A 13,787-nucleotide genomic window follows, 5' to 3' on the forward strand; every position below is an offset into this window, starting at 1 on the left:
AAATACAAAATTCTGAAGGATTAAGAAAACACTTGCATTTAGATAGCATCTTTCCTGACTTTGTGGTGCCTAAAGAACCTCCTATTCTGTTTTCCTGAAATTAGGTAATGGAAATAATTTCATAAAATGATACGATTTGAATCTTGGACATTATTAACAATTTGAATGAATTGCATCCTAAATGTTGTCTTATTGCCCATATACTGTAACTCCACCATAATCACTGTTAGTGATGTGTACTGAAAGTGTGTAGCTTTTGAGTTAACTGAAATATCACCACTAGATGGCAATATTAATAGGAATTTGGGAAGTTAAGCAGTACTGCAGTGCTAAACCATTGTGAAGCCTTTGTGTGCAAGTTTAGACAGCAATAATGTATTGCCTGTAAATGTTAGCAATTTTAACATTGATGTTGGTTCATCTTTGTGGCAAATTCTCAAATGATTATTATTGTGGCACGGGCGGCAGTAGATAGGCCAGATCCTGCTCCTCAGGGAGACGATCAAAATCTGGGTTGCTCTCAGAATTGCAAGAGGTCTTTTGCAGTTGCATTTAAGCAACATGCGATTGTTAGCTCACTCAGGAAATATTGGATGGCTTTTGAGAGGTGAGAGAGGAAGTAAATGCAGTTTTTAAAGAGTGGAATTTGTCATCACTCAATTTGGCTTCCTTATTGTAAATACAATCCCATACACATGTTTTAAAATGAGAATCCAAGGTTAGCACCCTGTGCCGCTGTTTTCCAAATAAAACTTTGTCATCTAGCATTACTTTAGTCATAAAATGTTTGGTCAAAACATTTTTGATTTCTGTGCTGGTCAGAGAAAAATAAAAGTATATTTGACCAAAATAAGCATGAGAAAGATACCGTTTTATGAACTATAGAATCTAAATTTTCCAAATACAGTGAAGACCAGTTAAGTGCCCATATTGGTTAAATTAACACTTTTTCCAAATCCTGGCTCTTGCTATTACATCAATGTTAAATATTCTGTTCAAATGCACACTGGTTTAAAGAACATTCCATTTGAATGCACAGATTTTCACCACTGCTGATTGATTCACTTGCCTAAGTTCATAGATTCTAATTTCACCAGCCCGTTGTCCCACACAGTCAAAATATTTCAAACTTTTTAACACAAAACAATAGGTGCTGCTGAGCCATCTGGCAAACTGGTTCTCATGAATCGTTTTTCTGAATAAGCGAGTGAATTCCTATCTCTGAAAAATGTTCCTTGATGGAAAAAAATGAATTATTCTCATTTGAATAAAAGCAAGATTCTCAACACATGCACAAAAGCTAGAAACCACTTACCATTAATGGAAATTTCTTGCTATTCCTAGATCTTTTGCATACTGATACTAAAGATCAGTCTGTTGAGTCTAAGAAATAGATTGAGGAAGAATTTGAAAAATTTCATTTGTTTCTTGCGAGCAATAATTTCACAAGAAATGAATGAACACGACAATGTATCTTAACTGTACTTCAAAAAAAAGTCCTGTTTGAAACTCCCTAATTAGCAATGTCGAATAAGTGATCAGCATTAACAAGATAAATTACAACCAGATCACTCGCTGTTGTAAACTTCCACTCACTGATGTGGAATCCACTAAAATAGGAGTTTGATTAAATCTTCTGCCTGGTGTTAGCACTGTTTTTGGCACCTAAAAAATGTGCATTTGAGTGTAGCTGCTTGTCGTCTTCTGGGTGGTCACTCCTCTTAAATTGGAGTTCCTTAATTCGATTTTTTTTGTTTTGTTTAAATAGCTGAATTTAAATGACAGAATAATTCAACTTTTTGAGGAAAAAATGACTGATTTAGTGGTAGTAGGCTGTACTTATAATTTCACTTTACTGTTTAATTCATCTAAATTCCCACTTTGCTATGTTATTGACATTGTTTAATTCAAATTACTGGATAATTCAAAATCATTTTATGCTTAAAAAGTCACATTATCAGATCATTTAAATTAAGTGACTTTGAATTAAGAGGAATAGAATATAATAAATGAAGAATACAAAACTTTTGCTTTCTCTCTTTAACCGTAGATTGTATAATAATTTCTGATAAAAGTCCCTATTCAGGTCACTGCCAGGTGTGAGTTTTAAAAATTTTCCAAATTCAAATTTATATTTGAAATTTTATACAGAAGACTATTGTTTTTTTAATCTCACTGTTTTCTTGCATCCCTCTCAAAACTACTGTGTAAAAAATGAAAATTGATTATCTCCTATAGTGTGATGGAGAAGAACAGTCTGTAATGTTTTTGGTACAGTGATATCCGCACCTGTATTCTGTGTTGTGAATGTTTTCTCTTTTATCATTAATAACCAAAGATAAATCTTATCCAGAGTTCTTGAAGGAGAAATGTACTAAAGTGGCAATTATTTTATTTTAAGGTTCACACCAAAAACATAGAAGGACAGATCACTCCTTATTACCCAGTAATGATGGGAAATGGTACACCATGCAGCTTAAAACACAACAAACCAAGAGTTACCACTGTAATGTATGTCTGCCACCCTGAAGCCAAACACGAGATCCTCTCAGTTGCTGAAATCACCACCTGTGAATATGAATTGGTAATCTTGACACCACTATTGTGCAGCCATCCTAAATACAGGTAAAACAGCCAACTACACTGTGTAGTCTTTAAAACCTTTGTGCACAATAGAAACAATACATAATTATAACCTCAGTAATTTAAAGGCAATCTATTCTAACCACATTTTTGTAATAATACTCTTAATAATTTGATGTCACACGTGAGTATTAACTTTTTGTTTTTATTTTAAATAGATTTAAATCCTCCCCAGTTAATGACATATTTTGCCAGTCAGTGCACGGCTCACCGTTAAGGCCTCAAAGTCTTGAACAGTTAGAAAAACAGCAAGAAGATATGATGAAACCACCTTTCACTACGCAAAGAGCCCATGAGGTAACCATCTGTACCAAATAGAATTTTTAAATAATCTCATAAATAGCTAGGGAAACCTGTTGCCTGGCTATTTTCCACATAACTTAGTTCCATTTTGTTTGGGAAATATAAACACATTGTATTTTAGTACCTGTTTTTAAAAACAAGTTCATGAAACTTAAGCAAATGTCCTTCAAAAGGTAAATGGTACTTAGTTTCTTTTGGCCATTTACCTTTTACTGTAAAACATTTTAAATGAGCTGGCAGCTAAAGTTTTTTTTAAAAAACTCTCATCTGTTCTGTAAAAGCAGCTGTAAATTACATCTTCAGATTTAGTGTTGTCTAAAATTGGTTTAAATAATTAACAATTTTGTTGTGTGAGTATTCTGAGTTTTAATAACTATGAATCCTATTTTAAGAGGGTCATTTGCATGTTATTAAAGTGCTGAGTAAAGTAGATTTATTTTGGTCTCTGTTTAGTGTAGCTCTTCAGCTGAGCACGTGACCCTTCTCCAGTGATTTTCGTTTTTTGTTTCTTTCTCCATTTTTGAAAACGTAGCCTCAGTTTAGTGCCTCCTCTCTGATGATACCCCTCAATATTAGGGGTTTCAGGTTGAACCCACTTCATACTATGGCATGGTATATTATGATCAAACATCAAGAGGCTGCTGAATCTGATTTTTCATCTTGTTATTTATGTGCATATCAGTATTGGTATCTCTCACTGACGAGGTTTGAGTGCTTTACAACTAAATTATTTCAAACTCATGAATATTAAGAGTCGCCAGTATGTTTGAAGCTGAGTAACGTACAGTACAGGGACATTATTCCAGGGGATATTGATCAGGTGTGATATCTAAAATTTGAATTTACCTCTCTTTTGCTGTTTCCTAAGAGCTTTGTCCAGAAACAGTGTTCCAATTAGAATATGTTTACATAAAAGTAATTTCAGATGTTCCATCTGTGTAACTTACAAATAAGCAGCAGGCATTCTTTAATTTCCATACTGAACTTGAGAGGTAAGCGGACCTATTATTTTGAAAGTAGTGCTCATGTATTTGAATTAATGAAATTTGAAAATGGTTTTCATATTGGATTAATAATAGGAGCTAGATGCAACATCCACAAGAGATGAAAAGTTTTCATCCCACAAGCCTATCAGTGTTGGAGGACAGCAGCCAGTTGCTGTAGGAACTACTCACATCTCCAAACTGACTGATGAACAGCTCATTCAGGAATTTCTAAGTGGCTCCTATTGTTTCCATGGGGTAAGATTCTAGCCATTCCCTGATATTTTTCAAGGATAGTCATAAAAATACTGATGACTAAATTACAGATCACAGCATTAAGTATAAAATTAAGTCATTGGGATGAAAATTTATACCTTTGAAAAATAAAGCTAGAAGTTAATGATTTCTATTTGGGTTCAATGTAAAATTATAAAAGGATAAAGAAAAGTCAAAGATGTTGGAATGGAAAAGGGCAAAGTTCAATGAGATGGGAAGGGATCTAGTTCAAATCGGGCAAAAAAGCTGGCAATTGAGATCAGCAATGGGAAATGTTCAAATATGACATGGGTAGAATACAAAAAATACATTCCTGTAAGGTGAAAGGCTAGTTCTAAAAGGTTAGAGTTCCATTCATAAATAGAGAGATTAAAAGTAAACTGAAACTGAAAGGAGGCATACAATAAAATTAGGGCTAACAATACTAAAGATAATCATAAGGAATATAGAAAGTGTTGAGGGGAGGTGAAAAGGGAGATTGAGACAGAATAAGAAAAAAGGCTAGCAGGTGATGTAAAAGGAAATAGTAAGGGCCTTTATAAGCTAATATAAAAAGTAAAAGACGAGTTAGAAGATAGGATTGCTTAGGGATGAAGAAGGACATTTTTTTACAGCATGAAAGTATGGTGGAGATATTAAATATTTTGCCTCAGTGTTTATAAATTATGGTGGAAGTGAGAATGCAGGTGTACAAGAGAAGATGAGAAACAATGTTTAGAGATAACTGTAAAAAAAGGAATTAAAAAATAAGCAAATTTCAAGGTGGATGTCATGCACCCTAGACTATTGAAAGAAGTCAAAGAGGAGATAACTGAGGCCACAGTTTTTCATACTTCTTTCCAGGGAACAGAAGGATATCCAGTGTAACATTGTTTTCAAGAAGGGAGGGAAAGATAAACTGGACAACTACAAATTAATTAGCCCAACATCAGTTGAGGGTAAACTCTTAACATCCATAATCAGAGATAAAATTAGTGATCATTTAGAAATGCATGAGTTAATCAAGGCCAGCCAGCACAGATTTGTTAAATAACAGGTAGTGTTTGACAAAATGGAGTTTTTTTATTCAAAATGGTGATTGTTCAGATGAAAGGAGTGCAGTAGCTATGAATTTTTAGAAGGCATTTGATGAGGTGTCTCATAAGAAGCTACAAAAGTTCAGGCAGACAGTATGAGGAAATGTAGCAGCATGAATAGAAAGTTGGTTGATAACAGAAACAAAAGTTTAGGGTTTATGGATATTGCTTGGATTGGAGAAGGGTCGAAAGGTGTATCCTAGAGATCAATGCTAGATCACTGGTTTTCACTATATAGATGATTTGGTCTTAGGCACAGGGAGTACTATATTGAAATTTGCTGCGTTGCAAATAGTGAGGAGGATTGTAAAATACTTCAGGAGGACATAAACAGGTTAGTGGAATGTGCAGACAGGTAGCAGATGCAATTTAATGTGAAGAAGTATGAGGTATTAGTTTTTGTGAGGAAAAAGAAGAAATGGGAGCATAGACTGATGCTGAAGGGTGTGGATGAACAGAGATGCTTATGGGTTAACATACATAATTCCCGGAAAGTGAGTAAAGCCATAAAAAAGCCAATAGGATTTTGGGTTTTATAAATAGGGACATAGAGTACAAGTGTGAAGAAGTAATGATAAATTTATACACGGCAATGGTTAGGCCAAAGTTGGAGTACTGTGTGCAGTTTTGGGTGCCACATTAAAGAAAAGGCATTAAAGTCATTGAGATCATACAGTATATGTTCACCAGGATGATGTCAAAGATGGAAAACTATGGTTATGAAAAGAGATTTGTGATGCTGAGATTATTTCCACTAGAGCAGGGAAGGCTCAGGAGACTTAATGGAAGTTTTTAAAATTAGAAAGGGTATTGAGGGAATGCTTCTGGTTGGGGAGTCATAGATAGAAGTTTACAGCATGGAAACAGGCCCTTCGGCCCAACATGTCCATGTCGCCCAGTTTATACCACGAAGCTAGTCCCAATTGCCTGCACTTGGCCCATATCCCTCTATACCCATCTTACCCTTGTAACTATCCAAATGCTTTTTAAAAGACAAAATTGTACCCGCCTCTACTACTGCCTCTGGCAGCTCATTCCAGATACTCACCACCCTTTGAGTGAAAAAATTACCCCTCTGGACCCTTTTGTATCTCTCCCCTCTCACCTTAAATCTATGTCCCCTCGTTATAGACTCCCCTACCTTTGGGAAAAGATTTTGACTATCTACCTTATCTATGCCCCTCATTATTTTATAGACTTCTATAAGATCACCCCTAAGCCTCCTACTCTCCAGGGAAAAAAGTCTCAGTCTATCCAACCTCTCCCTATAAGTCAAACCATCAAGTCCCGGTAGCATCCTAGTAAATCTTTTCTGCACTCTTTCTAGCTTAATAATATCCTTTCTATAATAGGGTGACCAGAACTGTACACAGTATTCCAAGTGTGGCCTTACTAATGTCTTGTACAACTTCAACAAGACATCCCAACTCCTGTATTCAATGTTCTGACCAATGAAACCAAGCATGCTGAATGCCTTCTTCACCACCCTATCCACCTGTGACTCCACTTTCAAGGAGCTATGAACCTGTACTCCTAGATCTCTTTGTTCTATAACTCTCCCCAACGCCCTACCATTAACGGAGTAGGTCCTGGCCCGATTCGATCTACCAAAATGCATCACCTCCCATTTATCTAAATTAAACTCCATCTGCCATTCATCGGCCCACTGGCCCAATTTATCAAGATCCCGTTGCAATCCTAGATAACCTTCTTCACTGTCCATGCCTCCTAAATTCTCATCCAAATCATTAATATAAATAACAAATAACAGCGGACCCAGCACCGATCCCTGAGGCACACCGCTGGTCACAGGCCTCCAGTTTGAAAAACAACCCTCTACACCCACCCTCTGTCTTCTGTCGTCAATCCAATTTTGTATCCAATTGGCTACCTCACCTTGGATCCCGTGAGATTTAACCTCATGTAACAACCTACCATGCGGTACCTTGTCAAAGGCTTTGCTAAAGTCCATGTAGACCACGTCTACTGCACAGCCCTCATCTATCTTCTTGGTTACCCCTTCAAAAAACTTAATCAAATTCGTGAGACATGATTTTCCACTCACAAAACCATGCTGACTGTTCCTAATTAGTCCCTGCCTCTCCAAATGCCTGTAGATCCTGTCTCTCAGAATACCCTCTAACAACTTACCCACGACAGATGTCAGGCTCACCGGTCTGTAGTTCCCATGCTTTTCCCTGCCGCCCTTCTTAAACAAAGGCACAACATTTGCTACCCTCCAATCTTCAGGCACCTCACCTGTAGCTGTCGATGATTCAAATATCTCTGCTAGGGGACCCGCAATTTCCTCCCTAACCTCCCATAACGTCCTGGGATACATTTCATCAGGTCCCGGAGATTTATCTACCTTGATGCGCGTTAAGACGTCCAGCACCTCCCTCTCTGTAATATGTACACTCCTCAAGACATCACTATTTATTTCCCCAAGTTCCCTAACATCCATGCCTTTCTCAACCGTAAATACCGATGTGAAATATTCATTTAGGATCTCGCCCATCTCTTGTGGTTCCGCACATAGATGACCTTGTTGATCCTTAAGAGGCCCTACTCTCTCCCTAGTTACTCTTTTGCCCTTTATGTATTTGTAGAAGCTCTTTGGATTCTCCTTTGCCTTATCTGCCAAAGCAATCTCATGTCCCCTTTTTGCCCTCCTGATTTCTCTCTTAACTCTACTCCGGCAATCTCTATACTCTTCAAGGGATCCACTTGATCCCAGCTGCCTATGCATGTCATATGCCTCCTTCTTCTTTTTGACTAGGGCCACAATCTCCCGAGTCATCCAAGGTTCCCTACTTCTACCAGCCTTGCCCTTCACTTTATAAGGAATGTGCTTACCCTGAACCCTGGTTAACACACTTTTGAAAGCCTCCCACTTACCAGACGTCCCTTTGCCTGCCAACAGACTCTCCCAATCAACTTCTGAAAGTTCCTGTCTTATACCATCAAAATTGGCCTTTCCCCAATTTAGAATTTTAACTTTTGGGCCAGACCTATCCTTCTCCATAGCTATCTTAAAACTAATGGAATTATGATCACTGGTCCCAAAGTGATCCCTCACTAACACTTCTGTCACCTGCCCTTCCTTATTTCCCAAGAGGAGGTCAAGTTTTGCCCCCTCTCTAGTCGGGCCATCCGCATACTGAATGAGCAATTCCTCCTGAATACACTCAACAAATTTCTCTCCATCCAAGCCCCTAATGCTATGGCTGTCCCAGTCAATGTTGGGAAAGTTAAAGTCCCCTACTATTACCACCCTATTTTTCTTGCAGCTGTCTGTAATCTCTTTACATATTTGCTCCTCAATTTCCCGTTGACTATTTGGGGGTCTGTAGTACAGTCCTATCAAAGTGATCTCTCCCTTCTTATTTTTCAGTTCTACCCATATAGACTCAGTGGGCGAACCCTCGGATATATCCCCTCTCACTACTGCCGTGATGTTCTCCCTAATCAAGAACGCAACTCCCCCTCCTCTCTTACCTCCTGTTCTATCTTTCCTATAGCATCTGTACCCTGGAACATTGAGCTGCCAGTCCTGCCCCTCCCTTAGCCATGTTTCAGTAATAGCTATAACATCCCAGTCCCATGTACCCATCCATGCCCTGAGTTCATCTGCCTTGCCCATCAGACTTCTTGCATTGAAATAAATGCAGTTTAATCTAGACTTCCCTTGGTCTTTGCCCTGCTTTCTCAGACCATCTGTCCGGTCATGTTTCGTACACTCTCCCTTACTGCCTTTTGTTTCTGTCACCACTTTACTTCAGCGGTGAGGAGTCATCAATTTAAAATTGTCACTGAACAATGAGAAGAGAGGTTAGGAGAAACTAACAGAGAATTGTTGGGAGCATTGATTGCTTTGCCACTGAATATTAGAAGCAAAAACTATTGCATATTTTAAGGGAAAAGTGGATAAACATTTGAAGGAGAGGGAGATACAGGGCTATGGGAGAGAGCAGGGCAATGGGGTCAGTTGTATATTGTGCTAACAAAACCAGCATAGACACGATAGGCCACATTGCCTCCTGTGCTGTGAGCTTGTATTGGAATATGTGACAGCTTTTATTTCTTTGCTAAGCACTGGTTACAATTTGTAGTCGAACCAGTTCAATGCAGTTTGCGTTGGAGATCAACGCTTGTAGATTGAAGCACAAAGGTGAAAAACAGAATATACATCAGACACGTGTTGTAGCATTTTTCAACAGGCATCCCTAGGACCAAATCACGCCCGCAAGTCCTTTCAACTGGCCAGTGCGCCATCTCTTATTATCAAACAAAGCCAGTTTTAGCTATAATTAGTTTCACTGGGAACGGGAAATGAAACTAACAGTAGGTGAAATCGGCTTTGTGTGCTTAATGTGAGAGGAAATGCATGCTGAATGAATGGCTTGGGTGCAGCCCTTTAAATGTCCTGGGCCTGAAGGACAAGAAGAGGTGGCTCTGCACGAATCAAGAAGCATCCATTTTGCACCAATCAGTCTTCCAGCCCAGAAAATTTAAAGAGTGGAGGCTGAATCTTCCCAGTTTTCAAGCATCGAGGCGAGGGAGAGAAGGTTGGGCCAAAGGAGAGGGAGAGAAGGGTGGGCTCGAGGATGGTGGGAAAGGGCTTGAAATTTTATGTACAATGGTTTTGCTTTTTTTCTGTTGAAGAATTCAGCTTTCTATGTGTATCTGTGGTCTTGACTCTTGTAGTTGGGGACTCTGAGTTTTTGTATATGTGTAGATATCTATTTTTGTGTGTATGTGATGCCACTTTTTTGTGTATGAAGCCTCGGTAATTTTGTGTAAGAAAATATTTGACTTTTTTTTGCACCAGGGCTTGCGTTTCCGCAAAATCATGCTACGCACTCACTGGTTTTGACACAAGTTTCCGACCTTCAGCTCCGAAAGGCTGGACATCCCCGAACCAGTGAATCAAATAGAGAGTGCTGAAAAGAATTGTGTCCATGATGATCAAACTGAATTTTTAAAAATTGTGTAAAATATGGAGAAAATTGTGGGGGGATTTTCCAGCTAATTAACTTCCCCATCCCCCAAGTTTTTCTTATGCATCTTCCACCAGGTGGTTTTAGGCTGTGGACCAAGAAGCTGAATGCTCACCCATGGATGGTGCATAGCGTAGAGAGGTCATTGTTAGCAAGAAAAACTAAACACATCTTAAAAAAAACAATTGCAACTAAATTGTTCCTTTGCCAGAAGTATAACTTGCCATCTATCTTTTGATTTGTCTGTTTTATATAGTTTGTGCATAATTTTTTTTAAAATTGTGACATAGGAAGATACTATTTGGAAATAATTGAGTGGAACATCCTCAGAAGTTGCTAACATTTACTATTTCTCTAGTTTAGCTGTCCATTCTCAATTAGTTTTTTTTGTTACATTATTCAAAGTTGAAATGCCACGAAACAGAAATAATTTGCTTCACTGTGATTGTTGTATTAACAGGGTGTAGGGTGGTGGAAATACGAATTCTGCTATGGTAAGCATGTGCAGCAGTACCATGAGGTATGTGTAGCTGGAAAATCCATTTGTTTCATTTTCAGTAAAACACATTGTTTTTACAGTTTTTAGTTTGTGTTTTGAGATTACATCTGACAAGAATCAAGAATTTTGTCAAGGCTTGTAACCAGCATTGTGTGTACTTGTACAAGACATGAGAACTTTATAGCCTATTTGTCAGTAACTACATTGCCCCTCACTTAAAATTTACACAGTAATTTATGTTGGGAGGAAGTTTATTTGCTGATTACGTATGTAGGTCCATCTGATTAATCCAAGCAACAGGACAAGGCAAATGGAAGTTATTGGCATTGTACTACATTTTAGTAAAACATTTTGAAACATCATGATTGATTGGCAAATGTGTTTAACGGAATATTCCAGATACTACCAGCATATCTCTATGTGGAGGATATTATGTAGCCCCAAAGAGCATCTTAACTTCAGATGTCTTCAGATTCAGGAAATACAAGTAACCTGTACTAATTTTTTCCTGTAGTGGCCTGGCCACAGCTGAACTATGACCTACAGTTAATTTTGCCAGTCGGATGGCGAATTATGACTAGCCATTCTCTGTCAGTCTAATGAAAAATAGCATTGACAGCCAGGGACCTTTCTAGAAATTTAGATGCAACCAAAACATACTAGATGTTTTCTAGATCTCTTTGCAGAAAGTGGATCATCTGTCTTCCCGATTATCTGCCTGAATTTTCACAGCACAAAACTTTTTGCAAGACACAGAATCATAGAAGTTGCAGCACAGAAGGAAGCAGCTCAGCTCATCATCCCTGTGCCAGTGTTAGCTCTTCATTTAGAACTATCTACTAGGGTCCTGCTTTTTATTTGGGATACGAAACGATTTCCCTGCCTACTAAGTTGCTGTGCCAATGTCTGTTATAGGGAGTTTCCCACACCAGCTCTGTTGCAAATACTGGGGGACTGGAACTTCAAACCAAGGGCTGCTTTAGGTCCAGCCACTCCCAGGAAATCGTGCTATAGGATGCAAAATCTACATTCCCCATAATGTTTAACAATAATTTGTAATCAGATTCTCACTTCACATTCCTGTCGTAGTTATGGACTGTTGTAACACAATAGTACACCTTAATGACAAAATCTGCTAACCTGTTACGGATTATCTGTTGAGACCATTTCATCCATGGGTTTCTTTCAGGTAAAGAAATGATTTAGCACTTCCCATGTTTTTACAAGCATTATCCCTGTACACAGAGGGGCACAGGCAGTTCACAGTAGTCCTCAGCTGAAGGAGGCTATGTGGAGGAAATAAACATTAATATAAATGGTTAAAAAATGTAGCTATGTAAACACTTGTTAGCCACTTCATGTGTGTGTGTAAAGAATATCCTAAAATTAGAATTGGAGGAACTTGATAGTTAAGTAAATTTCAACTTCCCTTTCAATCATGGCACCTAAATTTGAATACTCAAACTAATGGGATTGAAGTCTCCCCACAGATTTTCCCCATGATTCACCTGATTAAAACATGAATAGCTGAGCCAAACATACCAGTAAGATCGCAAGATCCATCTATATTGAGTTAGCTGATCCTAGGCTTGTTGCACTGGTTATGGGGGGAGAAGGGAAATTTGTAGGAATAAATCAGCCGGAGTTCCTACTCCTCATCATTATCCAGTGGCTCCTCATGGAAATATTTATGTATGGACATTGGGTAAGAACATGATTGAGCTCAGCTGGGATGCCCCATTAAGGAGTCAGTGCCTTTGAGGGGAGAGGAGAATATTGGCAAAAAATTAACACACTTGCTTATTCACGCACTCACATACTTGTATACATACAGTTCTTAGTGGGCACAAATCACAACATAAAATTAGCACTAATTTGTCACAAGCTGAATTAGCGGCGTTAGTCAAGGAGACAGTAATGATAGCTAGTGTGACAAACATTGGTGCTTGCCTGAAATTGTGATGAAGGGACATTGTTAGGAGAACAAAAGGATCTCTACCATGCGTACAACCCATGCTATGCTAGAAACGAAACATGGAAGTGCTTGGTGCTGACACGGTGCAAAAAGTGGGAAAATATCCTATTTTTATAATGAGAATGTTAATGGAACATTTATCATTTCAGGCACCCAGTGTCATCATCAAGTGCTCCCAGGACAAGTAAAGTACCGCCAGGTACAGAGTAAAGCTCTCTCTGCTCTGCTCCATCAATGTGCCTCCATCTCAAAAGAGTTCGCCCCTGCTGCTTTATTTTCATTTCCCACCGCGTTTCTGTGGGAGATTGCAATTTAGTGCCAAATTAGGGGCTGGTGTGGGAACTGGATTAAGACTCATTTCACATCGGACCCTTACAGTCAGAAAACAGAAGAAATGTTGATCCTATCAGACAGAGCTGGATTTAAACCCAGATCCCAAAGGTGAAAGGCTAGTGCCTCCCAGTTTCCCCCAGAAAATATCCTAATACTGATTGCCTCCATCCTGATGAACACTTTCATCCCCTTTAAGCTGTAATAATAAGAATGTCACAAAGTAATTACTTTAATATTATCTGAAGGATAAAGGAGCTGGAAAAACCATCATTGTGGTTGGAACCTGGAATAAAGAAGAGCATGTCACGTGGGCTGAAAAAAATTCAGCAAGGTCTTACCAATGGAGAGAAGATGGGACACAGAAAGTGAGGTAAATTTGTAGGATTGTAATATATAATAACATGTACAAGTTATCATGTGCCATCAAATAAATCCCACCACCACTTCAGTTAAGATCATATGGTGCACTATCACTCCTGTTTAATATTGTGCAGAAGCATGCATCAGTCGCTGTGGGCCATGATACTTCTTGCAAAATTAGAAAACTGTACCCCAGAATAATTACTGTAGTGCAAGACAAGAACAGAGTGTTGAGATCATGTTGATAAGCTGCTCTTATGATTTACGGCATTGTGAGGGCCCCTCTGTCGCTACTTTGTAACACGATGCAGAGACGTACACATATAAATTTAAATGCTG

At 38.5% G+C, this 13,787-nt stretch overlaps 1 protein-coding gene across 2 annotated transcripts in view; it reads left to right on the forward strand.

The window, feature by feature from the left end:
• The window catches only part of erlec1 (endoplasmic reticulum lectin 1), a 29,290-nt gene that overhangs the window by 13,494 nt on the left and 2,009 nt on the right, over positions 1–13,787 (forward strand). For both annotated transcript variants that reach the window (XM_067988989.1, XM_067988990.1), the window contains exons 7-11: positions 2,402–2,625; positions 2,802–2,940; positions 4,026–4,187; positions 10,742–10,801; positions 13,334–13,458. In XM_067988989.1, the coding sequence (XP_067845090.1) occupies positions 2,402–2,625; positions 2,802–2,940; positions 4,026–4,187; positions 10,742–10,801; positions 13,334–13,458 (710 nt within the window). The remainder of the gene's footprint in view (positions 1–2,401; positions 2,626–2,801; positions 2,941–4,025; positions 4,188–10,741; positions 10,802–13,333; positions 13,459–13,787) is intronic.

Source organism: Heptranchias perlo, chromosome 8, assembly GCF_035084215.1.
Source record: "Heptranchias perlo isolate sHepPer1 chromosome 8, sHepPer1.hap1, whole genome shotgun sequence".
Lineage (NCBI taxonomy): Eukaryota > Metazoa > Chordata > Chondrichthyes > Hexanchiformes > Hexanchidae > Heptranchias > Heptranchias perlo.